At 30.0% G+C, this 14,855-nt stretch overlaps 1 protein-coding gene across 1 annotated transcript; it reads right to left on the minus strand.

Moving 5' to 3' along the window:
- Window positions 1-2,788: 2,788 nt before the first annotated feature.
- LOC116337704 (ichor-like) lies at window positions 2,789-13,590 on the minus strand. The gene is made up of 4 exons (XM_031762486.1): window positions 12,810-13,590; window positions 6,227-6,787; window positions 5,370-6,167; window positions 2,789-2,899 (listed from the first exon to the last, which is right to left on the minus strand). Exons 2-4 carry the CDS (start codon window positions 6,623-6,625, stop codon window positions 2,789-2,791), a joined length of 1,308 nt encoding a protein of 435 aa, XP_031618346.1. The 5' UTR covers window positions 6,626-6,787; window positions 12,810-13,590.
- Between the last annotated feature and the right edge of the window lie 1,265 nt (window positions 13,591-14,855).

A 14,855-nucleotide genomic window follows, 5' to 3' on the forward strand; every position in this document is an offset into this window, starting at 1 on the left:
CTAAAACATACATATTGAAGAAACTTAAATAGTCGCCTACGTATACTGACTTGGGAAGCTATTTAATGTTGGGTAATATACTGCGATCGCTTTATGCCTAGCAAATGTCATACACAACGTACACATGAAACGTCATTGCACTGCTGTTAGAATTTACGTAAGTGTGTATTACTATGGATTAATATGGATTACTACTCACAACATAGAATTACTTGAAAAAAAATATTATTCTAGTACTGCTCTGCCCCTAGGTTGTCTGCATGTGACACGCCCGGACATATGCATATCGATGGAAAGGTCTTGAAGTAAGCTATCGAATGGTGCCAATTACGACTTGAAAATTTCAAATTATGGTGGCCAAATCGGCCAAAATCCAAGATTTGACCGTCTGGCCGGACACATAACGGATATTTTCTCGAAAAAGACATAATTCGAAAGAATTTTTTCTAGGATTTTTTCTTTCGAATTATGACTAGATGTGACAAAAAATCATTGGTAAGGAGTCCTTACTAAGGACTATTTCTAATATTTGTTATTTTCTTTGATAAATATGTCCGGCAAAAAATGGCAATTTGTGAAGCATTTTGTGTTAGACTTTCAATTACACAATTGCATTGCTATACATAATAAAGTGAGGTTATATTATTCATATTATTTTTTGACTAGCATTTTGATTCAACTATTCGCGAATATTTTGAACACCAATCCTACAAAATGTAAAAAATATAAAATATTTTGATAAAATATATCGTATTTTTTTAGTTGTTGAGAAAAATAGACAGACAATTTTAATAACATAATCTAGTACTTCATCAACATGACAAGTCGGTATAGCAGGTTAAGTTGGCATTGAAATATCGACAAATATTGCATCTAAACTGCTTTTATCGGCTTTTATTGAAAATATCGTTTGAAATCTTATTTATTCGATGCTATCGATTTTATCTTGAATTATTCATGCTTGACAAAAGTGAGAGACTCCCCTAGTAAAAAACGTGTATACCACACACCACTGAAAATTGGCCGTTCCCATTATGAGTCATAATTTATAACATTTGGCGCCAAAATAATAACCTAAAAGTCCATATTTTAATTGTATTTCAGACAATATATTGAACTAACTGATCAGTTGAGTTGACAGTACGTTAGCCAGCTAAATGGACTAAAACAATAAAAGTTATTGTTATAATGAACAATCAATTCTATTAAAACAAGAAAAGTGATTCATCACTAAAACAATAACGTCTATTATTTTAGTCCATTTAGCTGGCTAACGTACTGTCAGCTCAACTGACCAGTTAATTCAATATATTGTCTGTTGTATTTCAAAATTATTAAAATTCATGTGTGTGGAGATGTTTTGAATCTTTAATTTGGAAAATTACTCTCACACACAGAAAGAAAATATCAGCCGACGCTATACGCAAAACCGACTGGTACGTGCGCTCATACGTTTTTACATCTTTTACATTTATTACCATACGATTTTTCGACTCTGCGAAGATACGCACAAAGAGTAACGAATCAGTCGAAAAATCGTATGGTCACTAGATGTAAAAGATGTAAAAACGTATGAGCGCACGTACCAGTCGGTTTTGCGTATAGCGTCGGCTGATATTTTCTTACTGTGCAAAATTACTGATATCAAATAAAAAACTTTTGACGAGGTGAAGAGCGAGTGACGAAATTAAAATGTGAAACATTCTCGCTCTTCACCTCGTCAGATGTTTTTTATTTGATAAGCTATATACCATTCGGTGATGCAATTTTTTTACATGTAAACCGGCAATAACGTCTAGGGACGGACATTTTTTTACATGCAAACCGGCAACACCGTCTGAAGACGGTGTTGTATTTTTCATTTTTATCACCACAACCAAAATATTTTTTCACTTTAATTATATCATAAATCGAAAATATAACATATAAACTATATCCTCTAAATTTTTCAAGTCGATCCACTGATTGGAAATATGTTTTTTCACACTTTGAAAAAATGAATTTTTGGCAAATAATTTTTCATGCTTTTTTCTCGAATGTTCGCACTGATGACAGCACTCAAACGAGTGATCAGATTGCATTCGTTCAAAGGAACGAAATGTAAAAATGGGTATTCTAAAGACGTTCTTTGATCATTTGAACAAACTTTTTTTCACATTTAAATTTTATTGCCAAAAATGGCCAACCGTCTTGAGATGGTCTTACCAGTTAGAGGGTTAAGGAATCAAAAACAATTTGGTACCTCAGGTGACTGCAATTTTTTTCAACAAGTCTCGTCTAGATCCAAAATAATCAAATTAACACTGGAGTAAAACTCATTTATTCCATCTTTTATCCAATTAAATGAAGTTATGGAAAAATATCAATCCACTTGTTGTTTACTCAATAAATGGTGAGAGGAATCGAAATATTTTTCAAAGTGAAATCCAAAAAAGAGGCCATGAATAAAAAAAATTAAATGGGGAAAATAAAAAAAACTTCTGGGGGGTTTTTCTAGCCATATCGAATGCCGAAAACCCGAACTCTCTATTTTTTCTGGTTTTCTCCAAAATCAATGAACAAATAAATATATATATCCTACTATCCATAGCTTTTTGTAATCAACTACATTTCACATTTAGCAGCATCTATTTTCCCTTTGTTTTGCGACTATTCAATATGCTGTTTTCTATTCTAGAGCATTAATTTCATAATTTAAATTATTGTCTTGAATCTGTTTTGTTTTAATTGTAGAAAATATATCGATAAGTTTAACAACTTAACACTTCTAGAACAAATACTATTATATTTATTTATAGGCTATAATATTTTTTATTAATAAGCAAAATATCACCTGTTGTTTTATGCGCCGCTTTACTTTCGAGGTATTTTGCATGCTGTTGAACCACTCATTTTGCTGCTGTTTATTCATGTAATAAATAAAATATTTACCAAGTGGTTACATTAATTTAGTTTATCAAAAGTCAATAAATATACAAGTATATTCCGAGTGATATTTTTATATGATTACTACTGTGGACAAAAAAGAGTAAGAATTTGGCATTTTGAAGGAAACCGTTGAAGAAATTTCATCATCTCTTTTATGGCTAAATAGGTCCATCGCTCATGCAGTTCTATGCCAAGTTTGAGAGCGGTACAATAACTATAATAGGGGCTTTTCACTATTCGTGAATGGTAGTTTATTCGCAAAATATAAATGTTCCCTATTCATACGTAAAATATACGAAACAAAGTATATTCATTCGCATCAACATCTATGAAAATTCGTATATTTCATTCGAAGCCATTCGCGAATGCCGCATACTGTTTGCGAGATGCGACATATTGTCGTGATTTGTACATAAACATTCCTGTGTTTAATTTGTATGCGTGATCATTTGCTTCCATTCGCAAAATATGCATGAAACATTCGCTCGCAAATGCAACATTCGTATAAGTCGGAACCCCCTAGACCTCAAGGGAAACAAACGAAGACCACCTTTCTTACATGTATTCGAACCTCAAATTAACGGAATGCCTATTTTTAGTGTATTAACATTTTAATTGTGAATTTACATTTGGAATCTATAGAAGAAATTCAAAAGTCCAAAAGTTGAAAAAAAGTACTGAGAATCAGTTTTATCCACACAACGATTGTCAAACTTCCTATGAATGGTTTTGGTGTTTCTATGTTACTAACTCTCTTTCACTGTATGTGTGTGCTACGATTGTGCACGAATAAGAAAAGACATTGCGTCGGCATTTCAAACAATTGTGAAATGAATCTATATGCCGCTTGTTCTCAGTCAAATTGCCGGTTTATAGTACGTCACAGTGAAAATCGCATCGTTCTTCATTTCTAAATATTACTTTGTTATTCTATAATTTGTAATTGAGTTTTGTTAATGGAATGTATTTTTGTTGTTATAAATATTGCGATTTGTTCTATTTTCACTGATTGTCTGAAACAAAATTATGTTGTAGTTTTAGACAGTTTCACTCTTTATGAACGCATTGATTGTTTCATTCGAAATCGATACAACCTTCGATGAAAATATTTCAACTTTGTCAATAAAGTGATGCATCGCATAAGTTTTTAGTATTTATTGATACAATCAAATGAGCTCATTTTCGAGTGTGATTTTAATATAATTGGAATCATTCACGGTGAATTTTGCGGTTTTTTTTTATTTTAATATAACAGAACATTCACAAACTAATGCAGTAAGGAAGCAACAAAACATAAATTATTTGTACCACCTATTATATATGACGGCCTAAGAAGAAAACAATAACATACAGAATATTCTGCAAAAAGACGAATACAAATTTATGTGAGCAAAAACCAAATATACAAACAGACAGCGCACAGGTAAAACAGCCTACTTACATAAGAAACACATGTAAGTAGGCTGTTTTACTTTTGCGCTGTCTGTTTGTATATTTGGTTTTTGCTCACATAAATTTGTATTCGTCTTTTTGCAGAATATTCTGTATGTTATTGTTTTCTTCTTAGGCCGTCATATGGTACATTTCTATTTTGTTACAACAATGATTTGTTCATTCAATCTGTTGTGAAGACACAAAGACACGAGTTCTATTAATAACTAGAAAAGAAACTTCAAAATAATAATTAATTTGTAATTATGATATTCCAATATCAAGTCAAGGGATTAGAGTTAGCTATTTATAGGTTAAATTTGATTCACCACTCTGTATATAAGGATGAGCGACAACATTGAATTATTAAATAGATAGAGAGCCATTTTTCAGTTCGAATTACACCAGACAGCAAAGATGCGAGAGAGGAATGTTTTTACCTCCCTCTTTCACAAACTCTCCCGGAAATTGTTTCGGTTTGAAATTTTTTAATTTAGTCAATTCATTCTGATTGGAATAGAACTTGTTTTTCAATTTTTACACACTTTTAGCATAGAAATATTACTGAGTCAACAATTTTTTAACTTTTTAGAAGACTTTTCTAACAACCAAATGTGTTTAATTTTATCGAATACATTGGAAAAAAATAGGTTCAAATGAAATCAATCAAATGATAAATTAAAATTCTGGTTTTTTGTTCAATGGATTTGTGCCAATGAACTTAAATTGAAAAAATAATAACTGTTGCAAGTGACACATTAATGGATATTTGTGAATCTGCAATTAATTTTAAATAAAAATACTTTCCTATGTAATATTTGTACTTTTACGATTTCTAACGTTTCCTATATTCTGAAATATAATAATACTATTTTGCGAGTATTTAAGGTAAGCATATCAAATTTTAATTTAATTCCCGAAAAACGGAAATGTTAATATTGTCTCTGACTTAATATTTTCTTGTTACAAATTTGTCAGTAGTGATTTGTATCAAAACATATTAAACTTACTTGGGGTTGGTGTGGATGCAGTGATGATGACATGCATCTACCACTTCCATTTGTAATCAAATTATCAGTGGTGGAAACTACAGAGTCAGGAGGACTATTCGTTGTTGTTATTGAATCATTGCCGTATGAAGTGGACGACGGTGTTTCGTTCTTAAGTGGAGGCCCATTTTGAAGACGGCTTTGAAGCAACGGCATATAGTTATTTTGTGTAAGTAGGTTATGTAGTGTTGATGTCGGTGGTTCACTTGACGTGAGTACCGGCGAATTTGGTAAAATAAATTCATTGAGAGATTCCTGTTGTGATACACTCGGTACGCAATTTCCATCTATCCATGCATCTAAATCCATCCAAGAGTCTCTACTATCTGCACCATCTCGCTCTTCTGTTTGATTTGGTACGGTTGTATCGGCAATAGCTGAGCCAATAATTGCTGCAATATCATCAATAGAGGACATGTCTACAAATTCTACAGCTTGTTCTTTTGAATCGGCATAGATTCGAACACTTGATATTGAGTCAGGGCATGGAATTGTCATTGCGCAACTATCGGCCATTGATGAGCACATTTTGTTCTCGATACCACTATCAGAAAACAATTTAACATCTTGATAACATGTTGTATTGTTATCACTTGTAGTTTCAGGATATAATGCACTGTCTGGCAAACATGTTGACGATGAAACTATATTTTGTTCTTCAAGAATGCGCCCAATTCCCACGGGATCGTCAATACCAACAATAGGCTTCGCTGAGAGTGGACGACTCGAAAATGAAGACGATTGGTTTAAGTTTGTTGTCTAGAGAATTTGAGTAAAGAATAATATAAACAATCTCATTTGCTTTTTCATAAACTTACCAAAAAGTTATTATTTTCTTCGGACGAAATATGCCGATGAGCAATTGCATGATAATGATGACCGGATATCCCATTTATCGATAAGTGACCAGTGTAGCCAGTGAATGGTGGTAATGGTTTTAATTCGGCTAATTCTGTGTTCAATGATTGATTGCTTAATATTAGACTGTCAAAAACATCAACACCACCCTTTTCCGCATCAGAATCATATTGAAGTGAATCCATTTCAATGTCATGCTCTTCAAGCATCAATTTATGATCATCCAATAAAAATTGATCTGGCTGACATACAGACCGATTTGAACTGATTGACGGCCAGCAAGAGTTTAATAAGTTGTTCACGTGTGTATCAGTTTTTTGCGTGGTCATATTCGATGCTGATAAACTGTACAGCTTCATTTTTAAATTTTCATTTTTCTCTATAGTGTTTTCTTAAAATCCATATACTTCTTAATTCAGACAATGTGTTGATGAATTATTTTAAATGTGTGTAACGTTGCATTAATTTAATCTTAATTAAATTCTTCTCCGGAGAAGCTCCCTGAGCGAAATGTCTGTGAACTAGAAAATTATGCAAATATATTTATATATACATATACCAATGAATAGAAAAGTAAAATCTGAAATACCAAAGAAATGCAAATAATATTATAAGACATACTAGAATTTTCCAAATGAAACATTTTCGGACAAACATAGTTTGTACTTTGGAAATTTGTAAATAAAATTCGTTGAATGAAATGTAACAAAAAAATTACCAATTTGTACCGAAGCAACGCTGTTTGGTGCAGATTTTTTCTATTATCATTATTATTATTTCTATTATTATTATTATTATTATTATGAATATTATTTCCCAAATTTCACTGGTTTTGTTAATAAAGCAATGAATTAGGTCATTCATTCTTTTTCTAGATTTAAGCCAAAAATGTACAATGATCAAAACTTGTAGTCGACATCGAAGACACCATTTTTTCTTCAACCATGCCACATAATGTAGTGAAGAAAAGTTTCACTTTTTTGTTTTTATGTTTTTTTCTTCTGTGTCCTATATAATCACTTTCTTTTGCCGTTAACATGCTAAAAAAATACACATTCTTGAATCTTGTTTTATTTTCTGCTACTATGACTACTACAGTCTTTTCTGCTTGCTATCATTATTTAATTTTACATGCATATAAGCAGCGTTCAAATCATTTCTGGTTTTCTTTTCAGTGCAGATATTTTTATGTGTGCTGTTTTTTTCTTTTCCTTTCTCATCTTTCGATTTAGTTGTTTATGTCTCTCTTATAAAAATCTCACCTGCATCAGCGACATGTAATTCGTAATATTAATGTTTTTGTAACGAAGTAAAAATCAGCATGAATCAAATATTTTCAGTTTACAAACTCTGATCAGGTTATTCTTTCAATAACTAAAAAACCAAATATACAAAATAAGAATGGTCTCAAAATTTTTAGTTGAGCCATAAACCAAAATAAAAACCGAAACCACAATATTAAGTAGGAAGAAGTCGAAAACAAACGAAGACAACCGTTGAATTGACCTAAAAATTCTTTGTGCTGCTGAGCACTACAGCCCATATCTGAATAAAATGTTCTTTGTCAATTTCACAATTTAGCAATACCAAATACTCAATGTACAATGCAAATGTATTGGAACTGTCTTATATTACGTAGTTAATGTGCGTTCGCGCATTGCTGTCTTTTGATTAAAGTTTTACCATCAAAACAATATTGACATTTTTTGGTATTTAAGTTAGTTTAGACGAATGCTATATTACATTTCTTTAACCTTAATCCCACATTGTTCCGATCTGCCGATGCGAATAAACCTGAGTTTGATCAGATTTGAATGCGTAACCAAATTTTGATTATCAATAGAGCTTTTTATGTGCCAGTTTGATGAGATCCGTTATTTCTATACGTTTCACGTTCACACTATATTCATCGCTGTTAGCACCTTGCTGATTATGGTGAAGTGGACATTCATATTGTATGTGAGTGAATGTTGACGCATACAATAATTCATTTTGAAGGTTTTGAATTTATTTATGCATTGCAAGGAGGTTTATTTAATATCAAATCATTTGTTTGCACGTTGATGACGTTTATAATTTAATTGTTCAACTAACTATAAAAGTAAATAATTATTTTTTAAATATTGCTTCATATTTTATATAAAAATAATTTATTACGTTAATAATTAATAAGTTATTGAATTGATTCAATATAATTTTTTACTTACTGACTAAGAAAATCATAGAATTTCGAAAGTTAACTACTTTGACGTTTATAATATTAATGCGTCTAAGTTTACTAATGCTATGTATTTATTGAAGATAGTATATATTTCTTCATAAATGGGCTATTTTCAAGTAAATCAAATGTAATATTTTTTAATTTAATAGTTTTTAAAACAAAACATTTTTGATTAAAAATTGTATAAAAAATGAACATAGTTAGAAATAATATTATCGAGATAAAAGATCACAATTTGGAAAGAAGCCCGAATCTTTCAATTTATTTACATTATTTCCTTAAAAGTCATAATTCAATTTAAAAATAATTATCAAAGGACCTGCCTTAGGGAATATGTGATGGTAGATAGATAAATATGATTAAATTCAACAAATATAAAATACATGCAAGATGAATAAGTAAATTTCTAATCGTATGGGAAAACTCTGCGAATCAAATAATTGTGTATTCACTCTGGTGGTATTTATCAGAAAATCAAGAGAGAACGAGAACGAGTCATACTACTACAGAGAGGATGAAAAGCAAACATAATAAAGAATAATTCATGGTACGACAGCCACACGAGCCGAAATGATTCGGAATGTTTGCATACTTATAAAAACTTGAATTTGTGGCTTTACTGCTTTTAAAATGTATGTTTTTGTGTTTCATTTCTCTTCTTCTTAAGCCGTACTTTTTTTCATTTCGATCTTTCTTCTTTCCCATTTTTAATTTTATTTGTAAAGCCGACCGAACAAACTCGTTGATTCGAGTGCTCAAGAAAATACGAAAGAAAAATGAAATAAATAGCAACGCCAGCGTAGCAGCAACAGAAAAACAAGGAAGTGTGTTACTAGGTCGCGTGTAACGGTAAAATTTTTTGTTCCTCTTTCATGTCTTTTTTGCTACGCGATGAATTACCAACGTACAAAAATTAACTCTTTTTCTCTTCTCTTTTCTGTTTCATCAAACCAATGGCGCACAAGGTTCTTGTAAACAGCTATTTTAGATTTGTAGCGTGCGCACACATACACATATACATATCGTAACAAATACTTACTCATATATACCAAACATTTCTCCACACAAAATTAATCCAATACGCTGAAGTGCAAGCAACATGAATATAACAAGAAGACGATTTTAAAAAATGTACGCAATAAGTTTATATATACGTATGCTTATATGCCTCATATTTTTATAATAAATATCACCTATTTAAATATCAGTTTTCATTTCTATTCATATGTATCTATTCCGATTTGATTTTGTTTATTCAGCATTCATTTTTGTTTCTTTCATATTTGTTGTATACGTTCATACATTGAAACTAACTATGAAAGTTTTTCAAGGAAAGAAAAACACAGATAAAACGATTTTGAAATGAAAATAAAAACATAAACTCTATACATTATAATAGGCTAAAGAGAATTAAAGTAAAAAAAATTTGGGTAATAAACTTGAAATAAGTTCTTTACGCTACGCTACGATGAGGATTTATTGAGATGCACTTTTGTGTGTCAATTTCTTATTTGTTTATAATTCATGTTTTTGCAGCTTTCAAAACGTTTCAATTAAAAACGTGAAAGTTTAGAAGTATATTCATCAGAATAAGTATATATCTGTGTTCAATAAGATTAAGTATGCTGTTTTATGTACTTTCGATACCAAAACATTTTCATTAAAACACGCTTATGTAAATATATGCTTGCCAACTTAGTCAATTTTTAGCCTTGAGAATTATTCCGATGTTTTTAACAATCTTTTAACCAAATCTTGTCCCAAATTATCCGACTGACTATAAGCCGACTAAGGTTCATTGATTTCCATAGAAATTTTCATAGTCATCCAGTCAGTCAGTCAAGATATTCTGACACGGGTTTACTTAAAATATTTTTTTTCCATATTTGCCAAGACCATATTTTCTCTCTTCTTTAGTTTCTTGAACGTCGAAGTACATTTCCCTAAATACAAAATGTACGCAATAATAATGTGTATAGAAAAAAAATATTGGACCTTGTAACTTAGTGAAGCCATTGTACATAATGCCATGATTGAAACATATTTTTGACTTGAATAAAATTGATATTACGAATCGAAGAATCTTTGAGCAAAGAAAAAATATATTCCAGAAAATCAAACATGCAGCTCGCTTTATTAATTGATGTGTTTTCTATCCGCGAATAATAGTGCAGATGGGGGTGGCTGTAATGACAGACGTAAAATTATTTGTTTAGTGTATGTCTAGCTGCATGGTTCAATATAGTTTTCTGACATAAAGCAAAAAAAAAAGTTACTTGTTAGAGTGGCTCTTGGTCTATAATTATGTTTCTTCGTATTGAAATTCACCAAACATTTCATATTTTCAATTTTCTTAGTATTATACGATTAATAATATAAAAAAATCATCCGTAGGAACGAATTATTTTTTTAAATATTTTTTAGATTTTCTCGAGAAATTCCAAGTAATTCTTAAGTAAAATTCTGACTTGACTGCAAATATTTTTTATGAGCACGTCTAAAAATTTATTTGGAATTTCTGGACTATAGTGTTTAAAATCATTTTAATCTTTAATTTATGTTGAATCCTTACTATTTAATCTATGTCATGAAAAGTGTTCAAAAGATGTTTTACTTCATCGCATTTGTTAATTATACTTTAATGGCTATTGTCTGTTCTAAATACCAAATAAAAAGCATACATTTCAATTTAAAATGTTGTTGTAGTAAAATAACAATACTTAGACGCATTAATTAATGTTGGTGTTTATTGACAAATCAATTGTAATTTTTAGTCTTATAATTATGAATAACCTATTATTATCAGCTTTTGATGCAATGAGTAATTGGTTTTTCCAAATCATTTTTCTACGTGATCGAATTTTGGTATTTATTATCGTTTCAGTCTTGATCATTAATAAACAAATGGAATTCCATATTACAAATTATGGTAGATTTTTTACCTGTTTAGCTTTAAATTATATTCAAAGAAAAGGTTCAGTAGACATATTTATTTAATTTAAGTGTCAAAGCGAATATGTAAATACACATTTTTATTCGACCACTTACGAAGATAATAGTGAATGTTTATGCAAAGATTGAGTCTTGGAATCAGCTTTGTTAATAAAAGCAAGAGAAAAAATAAAAATAACACAAACAAACCAATTAGATAAGAATATCAAGGAAGAAATCTTAATTTCAGTTGCACACTTTTGAGGTAATCGGCAATATTTTGAAACAAAAGATCCAACAGAAAATATGAAAATCAACTCTAAATGAATTTCGGCATTTTTGAATAGAGAAATTAAGGTTTTTTCTAACAATTTTGAATTTGATGAAATACTTAAATACTTCATTCATTTTTTATAATTAATAAACCATCTTTGGTGAAGAAGTGCTATAGCTGAAGAATAATAATGATATTCAACAAACTTTTAGTAAAAGTATATCTAATATTGAAAAGATTTTTAATTTGATATTGTAATTTTATGTTAATGGTTTTTATTATGAACGAAATTCTTATTCATATTTCATATCTTCACTGCATTTCGAAAAAATTCGATACGGAAGAATTACTTTTAAACTATTTTACACATGTGCGTGTTATATTTTACAAAAATTCATAATAATTTTGAAGAAACTATGATAGTTCTTTTGATTCAACTCTAAAAAAAATTATGTTTCAAATTGAATTAAAATTATTTACGAAACGATTGAAATGTTGTATTATGGTGGCTGCGATACGGCCTGAATGTTTTTTCATATATCTATGTTAGAATCCATTGTTTTAAATTTGTGCGAAAGTTTTGCTATATGTATATTTATTAGTAATCATTGTGCTAGAAAGGAACATTTGGCATGAAAATGAAATCTTTTTGACTTTGTATATGCCACGAAGGAATAGAATTGTAGTATTATTTTTTTGGATTACAGTTAATTATTTTAAAGCAATGACCGAATCAACTAAAATGTTGTAGAAGAAAAACCACAATAGGTAGGAAAATACTACTGACGAATAAAATTCAAGTAATTTTTCATTAAGAAATGCAGTGGAATAATTATTCATAGCAAAAACTCATCAAACAACTCACACAACTATGAAGTTAACAAAGTGAATTTGATGCCATGCAATTAAATTACTAAAGAAATTGAGAAATTTAAACGTATATCCACATTTTTTATATTGACTTTTTTTATTGTTTTACTTCCTTTTTTCAAATATAATATTCAGCTCGACTATGATTCAGTTGATTCAGATTTATTTTGTATCAAACGTCATCGAAATGGAAATTTATTCAGGGAAAGTTTTTAAAATCAGACTCAAAAATCAAATTCTAACTTACGCTCTTTATTTTCGGACACTTTTTACATCCAATATTATCCAAAGATCAACAACTCCAACATTATAATTATCATAGCCAGGTTTATTTTTCCATTTTTGGAATTGGTTAAAACTAATTTTCACTTGCTTAATGTCAATAAGTCTTGGTAATGAAAAATTATTGTATTGGTTTTTCACTTATAAGTCACTAAACGTGGTTTTTTGGTGCTTTCTGTATTATTAAAACATCACATATCTTGATCACTATATTGTTTCATCCCGTGTATTTATCGTATTCCTCTTCAGTTAAAAATCTTTTCACGACAATAATTCTTGTTTTAAATTATACTCTAAATATATTCACAAAACACATGTCCGTTGTAAAAATAGATAAATTAAAAAGAAACAAAAATAAGAACATAGTAAGATTTGTGCTTATTTGCTATAACAACGCCGCTATAAAATAATAGAGTCGAAGAGAGTTCAGAAGATAAATGTTTGTAGGTCACACGAAAAGTTCTCTTCTCTTGTCCTATATTTTACAAGAGAGAGTACAAATACTACCACACACGTTTGTATCACTGTTGCCTCTCGATACCAATAATATTGAATAAATAGTCAATGTAATGATTTCAGTAATGATTTTCCTACATATGTCTTTAATCGATCAAGTTCTTTAATAAATAATATTTGTTTTTAATAATATCAGTGCAATAGGAATATTTTGGTTGCAAAATAGTAAACGTGCTACGATTTTTTTCGTGAGGTAATACTCGTGTTTTAATGAGAATAAACCCTCTTGTTCACAGCACATAGCATACTGATTAGATACTGACGAAGAAGAGTGGTCTATCGACCTTAAGTGAAAGACCTCCAATACCAATATACCATGAACTGTGATGGTATTGTGATTTTACCACCAATACCAGTACTGCGATGACACAGCAGCAGTGAATCGACATAAAAAACTTATTCAAGCTACAAGCGCTTTTTATGTTAAGCTTTTATTTTCACGGTTTTATAAATAATAACAATGTCTTTGTGGGACTACTAATAGTAAAACTGCGCAAATCACTTAAGCGGCGAACCAATATATATAAACACTAATATGTGTGAGTGCTAATGCTTGATCGCATTCATTATTTGCAACTTGAGATGGTATATGTGTTATGGAGAAATGTGAAAACCAAACAGTATACGGAAAAGATGAATGTGTGCATACGCATGTCTTTGAGGCGAACATTTCTCCAGTACAGAATTTTATTCGATCATTAAGTGAAAATGTTTACATACAATCTGCATCGAGTAATTTTAATAAAAAGCATTTCAATTAATTTGCTTCGATTCCAAATATCATAAAAATCTTTACAGATCCAGAAATTCAACTCTAAATAATAAGAGTGACCCATTTTTAGTTGACTCACAAAATTCGGATGTTCGCATGTGTATAATCATTTGTCGTCAAAAGATTGAAATTTCGTCGTGTTTACATTTGGATTTCGATATTAAATGCCTCGCAAATTTGTTCCTGTCGATCAATTACTGAAAAAGTAGATCCAATTACACACTTAATTTAATTTTATGGGTTGATTCTTTGATATAGATCATTTGAATGGCATATTCTTTATTTTCACATAGTATGACAACTATTTTATTTTAGTTTTATATGAAACATTTATGCCATCAAGTTTACATGTTAAATAAATAATGATGCAGTATTACTAATACAGCGTTTCTTCACTACAATGTACATTTTTTTATAATTCATATTCATAATATTCAAATATTTTTAACTAATAATTTCATTTCTTTTTCACACTCATGCAGTCATTTATGGAATTATGGAGTCTAAAAGATACCACGATGTGATATTGATGTCATACTGTCTACAACGCCAACAACAATAGTTTTAGTATGCTGATTCTCAAGCGGACCATCAAGTTCTATTTTACATCATATTTTTTGATTCAGGGCCGGTATTCTAATACACTTTTCCGATTAATTTATCTCGTAAAATATATTTCTATGAAGGAATATTGTTTTTAATAAACATTGCAGCACATAGCGA

Source organism: Contarinia nasturtii, unplaced genomic scaffold, assembly GCF_009176525.2.
Source record: "Contarinia nasturtii isolate CC-2019 unplaced genomic scaffold, AAFC_CNas_1.1 Cnas_scaffold_78, whole genome shotgun sequence".
NCBI classification, from domain to species: Eukaryota; Metazoa; Arthropoda; class Insecta; order Diptera; family Cecidomyiidae; genus Contarinia; species Contarinia nasturtii.

Excerpts from the sequence above, each read along its gene's own strand:
- LOC116337704 (XM_031762486.1), bottom strand. The coding sequence starts at position 6,625 with ATGAAGCTGTACAGTTTATCAGCATCGAATATGACCACGCAAAAAACT. Across the intron at positions 6,168-6,226 it reads AAGAAAATAATAACTTTTTG|ACAACAAACTTAAACCAATC; the intron begins GTAAGTTTATGA and ends CAAATTCTCTAG. Across the intron at positions 2,900-5,369 it reads TGCATCCACACCAACCCCAA|CAGCAAAATGAGTGGTTCAA; the intron begins GTAAGTTTAATA and ends ATGAATAAACAG.